Raw genomic sequence first — 12,942 nt, forward strand, 5'->3', positions numbered from 1 at the left:
TTGTAATAACAACCTAAAAATGTGTCGCTCTATCGTCAAGTTTAAGAAATTGTTTAAAGAAAATATTGTAAATAAATATAAAACACTATAATTATAAAGTATACAATCAAAAACATTCTAGGATGTGAAATGTCAATTTTATATTTTGTCTTACTTATTTTTTTCTTCTTTATGTATTGTTTGTTTTCACTGAGTAAAAACTAATGTTTCATATTTTTTGATCAAAAGAAAAAAGGGTAGGCACTATAAGCTACGGCTTCAGCCTACACCTTTTCGGCAATAGAAATGTTGATTTTTTTTTTTTCCTTCCTTTTCATCTTGTTCTGTACAAGCCGAAATAAAGATTAATTAATTCATTCATTCATTCATTAATTTTAATATTGCTGATCATGGCTTACAGCTTAAGAAAACTCAAATATCCTATCCCCAAAAATTAGAATATTCTGGGAATCTTAATCTCAAACTGTAAACCATAATCAGCAATATTAAAATAATAAAAAGCTTGCAATATTTCAGTTGATTTGTAATGAATCCAGAATGTATGACATTTTTGTTTTTTTAAATTGCATTACAGAAAATAAAGAACTTTATCACAATATTCTAATTTTCTGAGACAGTCCTGTAGAATAGAATAAACTTTATTAATCCCACAGAGGAGAAATTTGCTTGTGCAGCAGCAGCCATACACACTCAATTTTACAAAATACACATGAAGTATGAAAAGGAAAAAAAAAAAATGTATATCCTAAAAAATAAAAAGAACCAATAAATAGCTAAATAATTAAAAAAAGAGCAATATAAATAAAGAACAATGTACAAAAGAAATACTAAACAAAAATACTAAACCTGAAAAACGAATAATATATACACGACTGTCTCAGAAAATTAGAATATTGTGATAAAGTCCTTTATTTTCTGTAATGCAAAAATGTCATACATTCTGGATTCATTACAAATCAACTGAAATATTGCAAGCCTTTTATTATTTTAATATTGCTGATCATGGTTTACAGCTTAAGAAAACTCAAATATCCTATCTCAAAAAATTTGAATATTCTGGGAATCTTAATCTCAAACTGTAAGCCATAATCATCAATAATAAAAGGCTTGCAATATTTCAGTTGATTTGTAATGAATCCAGAATGTATGACATTTTTGTTTTTTTAATTGCATTACAGAAAATAAAGAACTTTATCACAATATTCTAATTTTCTGAGACAGTCCTGTATACATGTGCAAAAATACCAGTGAGGTATTTAGAGGGAGAAGATTATTGCATCAGAAAAACAGGTTATTGCACTCGAGTGACTAGAGTTGGTTATTGTACAGTCTGATGGCTGTGGGGATGAAGGACCTGCGGTAGCGTTCCTTCTTGCAGCGGGTGGATCAGTCTTTGGCTGAAGGAGCTGCTGAGGGCTCCCACGGTGTCATGTAGGGGGTGAGAGGGGTTGTTCATGATAGAGTTCAGCTTGAATGAATAGTTTATTTCGGTTACATTACATTATATGTAACTTAACTTGTGTGCATGTAACTGACAAAACATCATCACATATTTACACTAATCAGTTTCACACAATAAACAATAGCACACAAAATCTGTGTAACCGAAAAAGGAGTAAGCTGAAGCCGAAGATTATTTTTGCCTATCCTGTACCTTCCAAAAGATCACCCAGTTTATCAGTAATACAAAAGAAAAGAAATAAAAGAAAATTTACTCTAAATCGCTCTGCATAATTAAATTATATTCAAATAATTTTGCATTGTAATCCCTAATTATTTTGTCTTTCAATATTTTTTTAAAACTCAACAGAGATCTACATAATTTCAGTTCATCACAGAATCACAGAATCAGAATCATGTTTATTGGGCCAAGTCAGGTCAAACAAGACAGGGAATTTGACTCGGTTATTTTTTTGTTACTGTACAGTAAATAAAAAAATGACAGCTCTTATTAACATATATACAATTTAAAAAAAGTGAAAGGTGCAGCAGTATGAGGTAGACATGGTTTTTGAAAGGTGCATTATTGAAAGGTGCATTGTTACAGCATATGATTGTGTTATTATTATTATTATTATTATTATTATTATTATTATTATTATTATTATTATTATTATTATTATTATTATTATTATTATTATTATTATTATTATTATTATTTTTATTATTATTATTGCACAGTGGTTGATTACTCTGAGACTGATGAGTGATGAGAGTTCACCAGAGCAACAGCTTGGGGGAAGAATGAGTCTGGAGGTTTTAGCGTATAGTTCTCTGTAGTTCCGTCCAGAGGGGAGGAGTTCAACCAGACTGTGTCCTGGGTGTGAGGAGTCTACAGAGATGCTACCTGCCCGTTTCCTGGTCCTGGACCGGTCCAGGTCCTGGATAGATGGGAGGTTAGTCCCAATTATCCTGATTGTCCGTTGCAGTCTGTGTCTGTCTAGTTTGGTGGCTGATCTGAACCAGACAGTGATGGACGTGCAGAGAACAGATTGAATGATGGCAGAGTAGAAGGTGGTCAGCAGCTGCTGTGGCAGGCCACAAGTTAGACGACGAGGACAGGGTTTTTAACTAAAGATGTCAGGATTTTTAAATAAATATGACAGGATTTTTAAATAAAGATGACAGGATTGTTATATCTCTTACATTTTCCTACAGAGAAACACAGACCCAGATTAAATCAGTGTGGTTCCCCAGGGTGACCTCACCTGAAGTGCCCCCCTCCTCCCACATTTTACGGTAAAAAAAAGGGTAAATTACTATGGTTATAAAGACCATAGATTTACATGAACGTATTGCTGAAGTACATGCTTAACACTCATACTATAAATAAATATAAGACAAGCAACCAACTAAGAGTAGCACCACAGATAGACATGAGTCTACAAACGCCGTACTACACTGATGCTCCAATCAGAATGTAACTCACTCAAACGCAATTCCTTTTATTTTATTTTATTATTATGATTATTTTCATGTATTTTTATTATATCATTGGTTACTGCTGTTTGCTTCTCTTCCAGCAAATATATAGAGAAAATAACAAAATATGACACATATGGTCCAGTTAGTCATTTGATTTGGTGCCCCCTCATTGGCTGGTGCCCCTGGGCGCTCGCCCGGTTTAGTATATGGATAATCCGGCCTAGGAGAAACAAAACAGACATGAATGTGGACCAAGTGTTCTCTAGAACAGATCCAAAAGACTTTTATTTTATTTTTTAATTTAACCTTTATTTAACCAGGTAAGTCAATTGAGAACAGTTTCTCATTTACAATGACGACCTGGGCAAGAGGCAGCACAAAGTCAAACACATACAATCACAGTGAAACAAACCATCAAACACGATATATAAATCAGAATCAGAATCAGAAAGAAGTTTATTGCCAAGTAGTTTAACACACACAAGGATTTTGTTGTGGTGATTGGTGCAATGCAAAAGAACAAATAATATTAGTTGGTTTTAAAGAGTCTGTACAAAGGTGACCTATGTGCATTGATGTGACGCATAAGGTCAGAAATGTGAGTTTGATTATCTTTACTGAGTTCCTTGTGGGATTTCTAGGCGCAGCCAAGGGCCGGAGGGGATCCGGTTTGGGAACCACAGGATTTCGTCTCTGCTTTTTGCAGATGACGTTGTCCTGTTGGCTTCATCGGACCGGGACCTTCAGCATGTGCTGGGGCGGTTTGAGGCAGAGTGCGACGCGGCAGGGATGAGAATCAGCACCTCCAAAACCGAGGCCATGGTTCTCGACCGGAAAAGGGTGGCGTGCCTTCTCCAGGTGGGTGGAGAAGTCCTGCCTCAGGTGGAGGAGTTCAAGTATCTCGGGATCTTGTTCACGAGTGAGGGAACGATGGAGCGTGAGATTGACGGACGGATCGGTGCAGCGTCTGCAGTTATGCGGTCGATGTACCGGACCGTCGTGGTGAAGAAGGAGCTGAGTCGAAAGGCGAAGCTCTCGATTTACCGGTCAATCTACGCCCCTACCCTCACCTATGGTCATGAACTTTGGGTAGTGACCGAAAGGACAAGATCGCGGATACAAGCGGCCGAGATGAGTTTCCTCCGCACGGTGACTGGACTCCCTTAGAGATAGGGTGAGGAGTTCGGTCACCCGGGAGGAGCTCGGAGTCGAGCCGCTGCTCCTCCACATTGAGAGGAGTCAGCTGAGGTGGCTTGGGCATCTGTACCGGATCCTCCTGGACGCCTCCCTAGGGAGGTGTTCCAGGCATGTCCCTCCTCCCTAGGGAGGTGTTCCAGGCATGTCCCTCCTCCCTAGGGAGGTGTTCCAGGCATGTCCCTCCTCCCTAGGGAGGTGTTCCAGGCATGTCCCTCCTCCCTAGGGAGGTGTTCCAGGCATGTCCCACCGGGAGGAGACCCCGGCGAAGACCCAGGACACGCTGGAGAGACTACTGTATGTCTCTCGGCTGGCCTGGGAACATCTCGGACTCCCCTCGGAGGAGCTGGAGGAAGTGTCTGGGGTGAAGGAAGTCTGGATGGATGGATGGATGGATGGATGGATGGATGGATGGATGGATGGATGGATGGATGGATGGATGGATGGATGGATGGATGGATGGATGGATGGATGGATGGATGGATGGATGGATGGATGGATGGATGGATGGATGGATGGATGGATGGATGGATGGATGGATGGATGGATGGATGGATATCCGACAGGACTGAGGTCCGGACTCTGACGGGACTGAGGTCCGGACTCTGACGGGACTGAGGTCTGGACTCTCATGGGACTGAGGTCTGGACTCTGCCGGGTCCGTTCCAGGGGAGGAGAGCCCCCATGCCTGACTTCTGGTTCGTGATAACGTGTTCCGGCATCGTGTCAAACCCTGTTTCCTCCTGGTTCGGGGTACTGACCGGATCTGTTATTTAAACCCGCTTGTTTATTCTACTTTTATTCTTTATTCTGTTTCCACCTTTTGCTCCTACCCCCCCAGACCGGACCGAGGCAGAATCCAGGAGATGTGTCACATGTGAGTAGTGACCATAACCTCCTGGAGTTCCCTCAGTGCTGCGGCAGCCTCCTGTAGCCTCCTCGTGAAGTGTTCTCCTCATCCTCTCAACAGCCCTAGAGGCTGGTCTTGACCTTTATGTCGTCTCTGTGGAGCAACCCGTTCTCCGGTGGACGGTGGTCCTGACAGTGTTCCCTCTCTTAAATTTCACAGTTTATTTAGCAGCTCTTTGCGCCTCACAGCTTTCAGCAGTCCAATTGCAAAATATCTGAGCAAATTCTACAGCAACAGCTGATTTTTATCAGGTTTTAATCAGAATATAATTGATGGCAGGTTGATGGGATGTACCTGAAGGACTGATCTGAACTGTGGCCAGTCCTCCAGCTGGTTCTGAATTTCTCTGCTTCTGATTCTCCTGACATGGTTTCAGTATTGCATCTCCGGTCTGATGGCTACAGTTCTGATACTGGCCTCTAGGGTCCGGAACCAGACCTGCAGATCTTCTACTGTATTCTAGGGTCTGGATCCTGACTTGCAGTTCTGTTACAGACCTCTATGGTCCTGAAACGGACCTGCAGGTCCTCCAGTGTCTGGATCCTTAACTGCAGTTCTGCTAACGACCTCCAGGGTTTGGAACAGTGGCGATGGGTATCAGTCACGTGACATTTTTTGTTGTCAGCGCCATGTTGAGGACCGACCGGGGACCTTCACGTCGCGCAGCCAATATGACGTCTCACCTAATAACTCACTTAACTCCCGAAGAACAGCAACGGTATCTACAGAAAATTGACACTTTAGGTTTCGATCCGTATATAATATCTAATCAATTACTGACTCCACTCCAGTCTGCCAAAAACCTGCCAAATTTGTCTTTTGCGGACATATATATCTACCTGGTCCACAATCTTTCTCCATACACCGGCAAAGCTCTCAAAGCTTTTAAAAGTACCGAAGCCTACCGACAGCCAACCATGCAACTGAAATGCTCTGTACATCACATCAGTCACACATCAGCCAAGATGTGCATGCAAGTAAATATAAATATAGCTACAGGTGAAGGTCAGAAAATTAGAATATGGTGTAAAAGTTAATTTATTTCAATAATTCAACTTACAGGGTGAAACTAATATATTACATAGTCTCATTACATGCAAAGCAAGATATATTAAGCCTTTATCTGTTATAATTTTGATGATTGAATTGTTTAATGATTTAATAAAATATTCAAATTTTTGGAGATTTTTTATTTGGGCTTTTCATAAACTGTGAGCCATAATCATCAAAAATATAATAAATAAAGGCTTGGAATATATCACTTTGCATGTAATGGAAATAATATATCTAATATATTTGTTTTCACCTTATATATATATTAGTTGAATTTACTGAAACGAATGAGGTGACATGACATCAATAAATAACAGAGAACCAACACATGTTGCTGTCTTTAATATATCCTCTCCTTTATTTTGTTTATTACTGTTAGTTCGTTGTTCCTGTGTGTGACAGACGTGCATGGGACAATTGTGAAATACAGAATAAACTGCGTTCCGTGTTGGTTCAATACGGAACGCAACTTTTAATTCCCAATTACGTAACAATTCTGTATTTCAAGGGACGGGTGGGTAGCCTACTTACCCGAAACAAAGCGCTCACTGCAAAGTCTAGAGTGCTCTGTAGGAGTCCAGTGGTCCCTCCTGATAGCAGCAATCCATTTCTCTCGACGCTCAGTGTTTTTGGGGACATTATAAAAGGTCAATCCCATTTTTTTAGACTTATTGTTGTCGCATCCCACGGCACAACAGATAGACGGCATGTTGCAAGTCGGTCCTCAAGATGGCGTTGCGAGTACTGTGTGACGTCACATGATATCGATGAATATGCAGACAATGCGACTGCATAGGGGCCCGCACGTGTCCAGGGCCCGCACGAGCAGGACCTGGGGACGTGCGGGCCCTGGACTTTTTTTTTTTTTTTTTTTTGAGGTGTGTATGTTTACATCAATGTTATGGGCTGGTTATAAAGATATATCTAGTTTAAATAAACATTTTAATTTATAGATGATCCATTCAAGATGGCCACATCTGAGTGAGCGTCTGTTGCAGACTCCAGATTGGTGCATTAATTTGGGCTGTTTAAACCTCTTTAATACCCTCACCAAAGTGCACAGATATAAGGTTATCGACTAGATTTGTTTACTGTCGTTTTAACCATTGTTAAGCCCTACTGTGGAGTTACCTGGTCTCCTGTAGTGAGGGAATTGTTTGTGCAGAGGCATGGCGGAGAAGGTCGATCTCTATTCAATCTGGCAAGCCATTCAACAAGTCAAAGTTGATATAATGGCTCATTTTGACAGTAAAATTGAGACCATCCAAACTGGTCTGATCAACATTCAGGGATCATTATCAACAATGTGTTGGGGGAGTGGTGACGTGATGACATGGCTCTCTGGCCAGCTGCAGGCCAACACCATCTGTGTAAAAGCAAACGGTTCTTACTTAGAACCAACCGCGAACCGGCTCTAGCACCAGCACTAGCACCAGCCCTGGAACCAGCTTGGTGTAAAAGGGGTAAGTGTGGAAGGATGACATAAGTAAGCATGTCCCAGACTTGTTTGATCCAGTCATTAGCCCCACCCGGGAACTGGGCTGAGTCTTGGAGTCCCCTTTTACCTAAAATACATGTCATGTGATTAAGGATGTTTAAATTATAATTACATCTGCATCTGGGGCCGTTAGTTAGCATAACGTTATTAACATCACAGTCCTGGCGGAGCATTTCCGATGTGAACTTTCTGCTTAACCTTATTCTTGTGATGATTAACCTCCTCCACCTTTGACCTGCCGGGAGGGACCTGCTGTGTCTGCGTGCAGACACAGGTCTGTGTCTGCACGCGTGGACAAAACTGAAATAAAGCCATGAAGAATCCCGTCAGACCGAAGCTGGCGAGATTCTGCAGAAAAGACAACAGAGAGATGAGGAGAAAAAACGAAAGAAAGCCTTGAAAAGGATGGGCCAGGACCTGGTCCAGGAAACAATACGTAAACAGAAATAAAGTAAAATAATTAGTTGTTTCATAAAGCATTCATAGAGGAATCAACACGACACACAGAAATCTGAATAAATGTTTAATAATTTGTATACATTTGACAATACAAACATTTTATATCCAGTGATGCACAATTTATAAAGCTTGTGAAAAAATATCTATACATGTGCTGCACTGGCGTGTCCATCCTGAAATAAGGATGCTCATCTCTGAAGTCTGCATCATCAAGGCACTAAAAAGAACTGGAAAACAAAAAAGCGTTCCCGTCCTGAGCAGACGGCAGTAAATATGGTAGCAGCCACTTTCCCCACATCCCTCCACGATTCCAGACTAATCTCAACCTGTGCAGCGTGACTTCCCATCAACCCTCACCTCCAACAACTTGATCCTGATTAGGGACTGCATAAAACTGCAGATTCAGTCGTGAGAGAACCAAACAATGTTGGCACATTGTCCAGCAGGAATCTCCATCTGGTTTACAACTGGGATCGACAGACGTGAGGAGAAGAGGAAAGGTCTAACAGCTTTGTTTTGGTTACACAGCGAAAGCAGGCCGGAGCTGCCTGGAACGACCTGGAACAGCCTGGAACAGCCTGGAATAGCCTGGAACGGCCCACAACTGCTATCCAGTAAGATTGTTCACTGGAATAAATTTCCAATAACAAAACCTGCGTCACCGAAACACAATCCAAGCCCTAGAAGCACCTTCAACCACGGGGCCACACCCACTTCCCCTAATGAGGCAGCGAAGCATCCTGTGGTTCCTCTACTGACCACTGAGGTCTGGATCGAGCCCTGAAGTTCCTCTACCGACCACTAGGGTCTGGATCCAGCCCTGCGGTTCCTCTACCGACCACTGAGGTCTGGATGCATACCTGCAGTTCCTCTACCGACCACCAGGGTCTTCACTTTTTTCAACTTCTGAGCTGTAAATAAGGATCTAACAGAACATGATAATTTTTGTTTTAACGATCATATGGCTTGTTGTTTTATTAACTGCTCAACAGTCAGAGTTGTCCTGGAAGGTTCTGGGAGGGTTTAGAATGGTTGGCACAGAGCCTGGACGCAGATCACCTTTTTTTTTTTTTAAATATTTTTATCCCCGATTTTTTCCCCATTATATCACCCCGTGCTCCTACCTAAGTCAGTCCTGGGCATTGCCATCCTCTACCAACCCCGGGAGGGCCCTGCACTGAGCTCAGGTCTCCTCCCTATCCTGAGGAGTGAGCAGGCCGCATCTTTTCACTAGACAGGGTGGGGTTTCTTCGGCCGCACGTAGCGCGTGGAAGGATCAGGTTATTCCAGCCGGATCCTCCCCACCCCATCTGGCGCCCCGACTGGCCAGATGGGAATGTATAGCCCAGGACTGTTGCATGTTTTTGTGAGGGTAGCTCCCACTAGCTACCCAGGGGAACACGGGGAGAACATGCAAACTCCACACAGAAAGGCCCTTTCACCAACCCCACCCAGGGTGTGGGTGCTGAAGTCATGGGGGAACTAACACGCACTTCAGCGTCCCCGGCGGACGCGGTTCACTTTATCAGAGCTTGAATGCTTTAGATCATTTCAAGACCCTTCCAAGTTTATGGGTACGGGTCATGTGTTTATCCAGGATGTTGGGAAACCTGCTGCTAGAGGGCCTCGGCTTATTGTGGGTGACGAACAACGGCGAGTTCAGCTCTGATAGTCCTGGTTTCAGCTTTACTAGCCCCAGTTTCAGCACTACTAGTCCCGGTGTCAGCTCTGATAGTCCCAGTTTTAGCTCTACTAGTCCCGGTTTCAATTCTGTTAGTCCCTCTGTCAGCTTTGATAGTCTCGATTTCAGCTCTGATAGTCCTGGTTTTGGTTCTACAAGTCCTGGTTTTGGCTCTACTAGTTTCAGTTTCAGCTCCTCCTGTCCTAATTTCAGGCGTCATATGGGTTGAAAACGTAATGTAAGTTGACTTCAGTCAGGATCATAGGTGTCTGTAAGCCGAGTTGAGGTGGGCATGGTCCACAGATTCCAGGTCTGCTTTTCTCATGTGTTTGACCTGAGTCAGTTCCTACTAATATGGTGACGTGAGTACGAGGAAGATGAGGTCGTCTTCAGAAACCTGTGTGTGATGTCACAGGGGGTTGGTTCTGATCCTGTGATTGGTCTACGGTCTGAATGGGAACTAAAAGTGAACCGGTGTTTGCAGCAGGGGTAGAGAAAGAACTGACCAAGGAAGAAAAGAGATGAGGCTGAGGAGGAGAGGCAGGAAAGCAACATCTCAGGTTTTCTAACTCAGGTTCTCATAGATCTTCTCTTCTACAACTAGAAGATCTTCTTCTCTTCTACAACTAGAAGATCTACTGCTCTTCTCAGCTCACGGGGAAATGAGGGGGACCTCTTCTGTTCCCATCGTGGGCGCAGAGGTGCCAACTAAACCATGTTCTTGTGCAGGTTGACTGTCAGACCAAAAACCAGAGGATTTTTGATTATGTTTTCACGTCAAAAACCAGGATCAGAAGGACGTTTACTTTTGCAGATGACTGTAGTTAATATTTTGTAGCAGCTTCCTTCTCTTCTAACGCCAGCGTCTTGTTTCTTTGGCTCAGCGGTGCCGCAGCATTAACAGTGTCCTAGTTGTTGCTCCAATACCATGAACACATCAAAGATCTGCTCCGTCAGAAGAAAAGTTCCTGTGGCCCGTCATGTGTTGCGGAGCATGCTGGAGTTCCTCTCCAAGAACAGCACTTCTCTTGACTTTCCAGCAACAGCACTGATAAACGATGGCTGTTGAAGACTGAAGATTTAAGGCAGATTCGTTGGGAGGCAGCAGGATGAAAAGTCTCTCACAAGTCCTGCTTTTTGGCTCTGGTTAAAGCCTGGCTTCGGTTTGGTGATTTGGCCCCAGAACTGTCTTAAAAATGGCCGAAGCACAGCTGTGACCAGCATAAGGTGGTAAACTTCAGCAGGTCTGTCCATGCAGAACCGCACGGTTCATAAAGCTGACTGCTGACCACCGAGTCCGTCCAGACCAGAACTCCTAACGTCCAACAGTCAGCAGTCAAAACCACAGTTTCAAACACAGCTTATAAAAGATAAAAAATAACTCTCTTTGGACCTTTTTTGATCCGTCGTCTGCTCTGGACGCTTCGGTAGATGTGGTGAAGACACAGCGAGACCACCTGAGGTTCTCAGGTGAGTCTGCACCCGTCCAATGAAGCTCTGAATGACTCAAAACCCAACTGGAAGCTGCTGTGTAACGTTGGGGTTGTTGTGACTGACGGGTCACGGTGGTTCAGTAAATCTGAGCTGCTGGTTCGGTCAGGTCAGGACAGGTACTGGGAACCTGTGTGGTTGGGTTTGGTGTTAGAAGGCGGTGCTGGCCATACTTCCTGGAGCGAAGAGCCTGGGTAAGCTGTCCTGAGAGATCTCCACATGTCTGTGGGCCATCTTCCCTTCTTCACCTGCTCCACGCGATGAAGAACAGAAGACAAAAGAGAGAACGGGTGAATTTGTGAATGCATGAACATGTAAAAGATGTCTGACTTGGACAAGATTGAGCCCGTCTCTCTCTGTTAACCCTTGAAACCCTCATAGTCGGTGTGAAGCAACACACCGACCACAATGCATCAGTACAACAAAGACAGTGGAGAGTGAAGTTGTTCTCTCTGAGCTCTCCTCCGCTGACACAATATCACCCGCTGGTTTACGGCCACGTGTCCGGCAGCGGTCTCAGTAACATGAAGGCTTACCCAGCACCAGCAGCGCTTGTTTGGCGGCATCTCTGACTTCCTCTTTGTCCGTCCGACACAGATACACCAACTGATCGATGCTTTCTTTGGCCTGAAAGGACAGATCATGAAGACGGTGAGTCTTCTGCAGCAGGACTGAGCCTCAGTCAGAACAGGCTTGGTGACCGGGCCGCTGCCCTGAACTGGATCGTAGAAATATGATCCCTTCTGTACCTTCAGACACGCCAAGGCTTTACATCCACACACGCGGGTGTCCACACTGTCGTCCTCCAGCAGCTCCAGACAGGTCACCAACGCCTGAAGAGGTGCAGGACAATCACACATCTAAATCGAGCTATTGGCAATAATCTAGCCAAGGATTGAACTGGACTTTCCCAGAAATCCGAGTACAGGTGTGCAGGAAGAGAATAGAATTATCGAGTGAGATGCGTTCGACTCTGCAACACTAGGTGGTGCTACACGCCCTTTCACATTAGCCTTCTTCCGGTTAGTTAGACCAGGGATTGTCAACCGGTGGTCCGCGGCCCTCTGGTGGTCTGTGGCGGTATTGCAGGTGGTCCGTGAAATTGTAAATGGAAAACAATAATAATTTAAAAAATATATATTTATTTTTAGACTCAATTTATTTTCCATTTACTATTCATTTTTGTGAATAATTTACCCATCCAAATTATGAGTGAGAGTGAACTTTGTAATATTATAAGCCCTCTTGGCTTCCTTTTCATTGACTGTTTTTTTTTTTATAGCAAAAGGTGCAAATACAAATATAAACTGATGCAAATAAATAGCCTATATAGGCCCATACTCTTATTTAAAAGCAAGGTGCAAAATAAAACAAACATCCCCAAAAGCAGTTGGTCCCCGAGTTGCTTCTTGGTTATAATGGTGGTCCCTGGGACAAAACCAGTTGAAAACCTCTGAGTTAGACCATTAGTAAACAAACGTGGCAGATTTGAAGCAGACGTGGGGGGACAACAATATGCAAAGACAAGGATGCCAACGATGCAGCGTACTCTGTACTCTGTACGTGTCACCGTGCAACTGGCGCCGGCCTAATTTTACAGTTCGGTGTTATTGACATCAAGTTTTGCACCAAAACTGCAGCAGACACGCAGCTTGTGGCAAAACATCGACTTAATGTCCACCTGTGGACAAATGCGCAGGTGTCACCTGTCCACAGGTGTCCTCGGGTGTC

The 12,942-nt window shown here is 43.5% G+C and overlaps 1 protein-coding gene across 4 annotated transcripts in view; it reads right to left on the minus strand.

The window, feature by feature from the left end:
• Positions 1–8,090: 8,090 nt before the first annotated feature.
• ripor1 (RHO family interacting cell polarization regulator 1) overlaps positions 8,091–12,942 on the minus strand; it is a 38,874-nt gene continuing 34,022 nt past the window's right edge. For all 4 annotated transcript variants that reach the window (XM_061721590.1, XM_061721594.1, XM_061721593.1 and 1 more), the window contains 3 exons: positions 11,961–12,044; positions 11,748–11,838; positions 8,091–11,459 (listed from right to left, as the gene is read on the minus strand). In XM_061721590.1, the coding sequence (XP_061577574.1) occupies positions 11,362–11,459; positions 11,748–11,838; positions 11,961–12,044 (273 nt within the window). In that variant the 3' untranslated portion in view covers positions 8,091–11,361. The remainder of the gene's footprint in view (positions 11,460–11,747; positions 11,839–11,960; positions 12,045–12,942) is intronic.

The sequence above is a fragment of the Cololabis saira genome, chromosome 5 (assembly GCF_033807715.1).
Source record: "Cololabis saira isolate AMF1-May2022 chromosome 5, fColSai1.1, whole genome shotgun sequence".
Taxonomy (NCBI): Eukaryota; Metazoa; Chordata; class Actinopteri; order Beloniformes; family Belonidae; genus Cololabis; species Cololabis saira.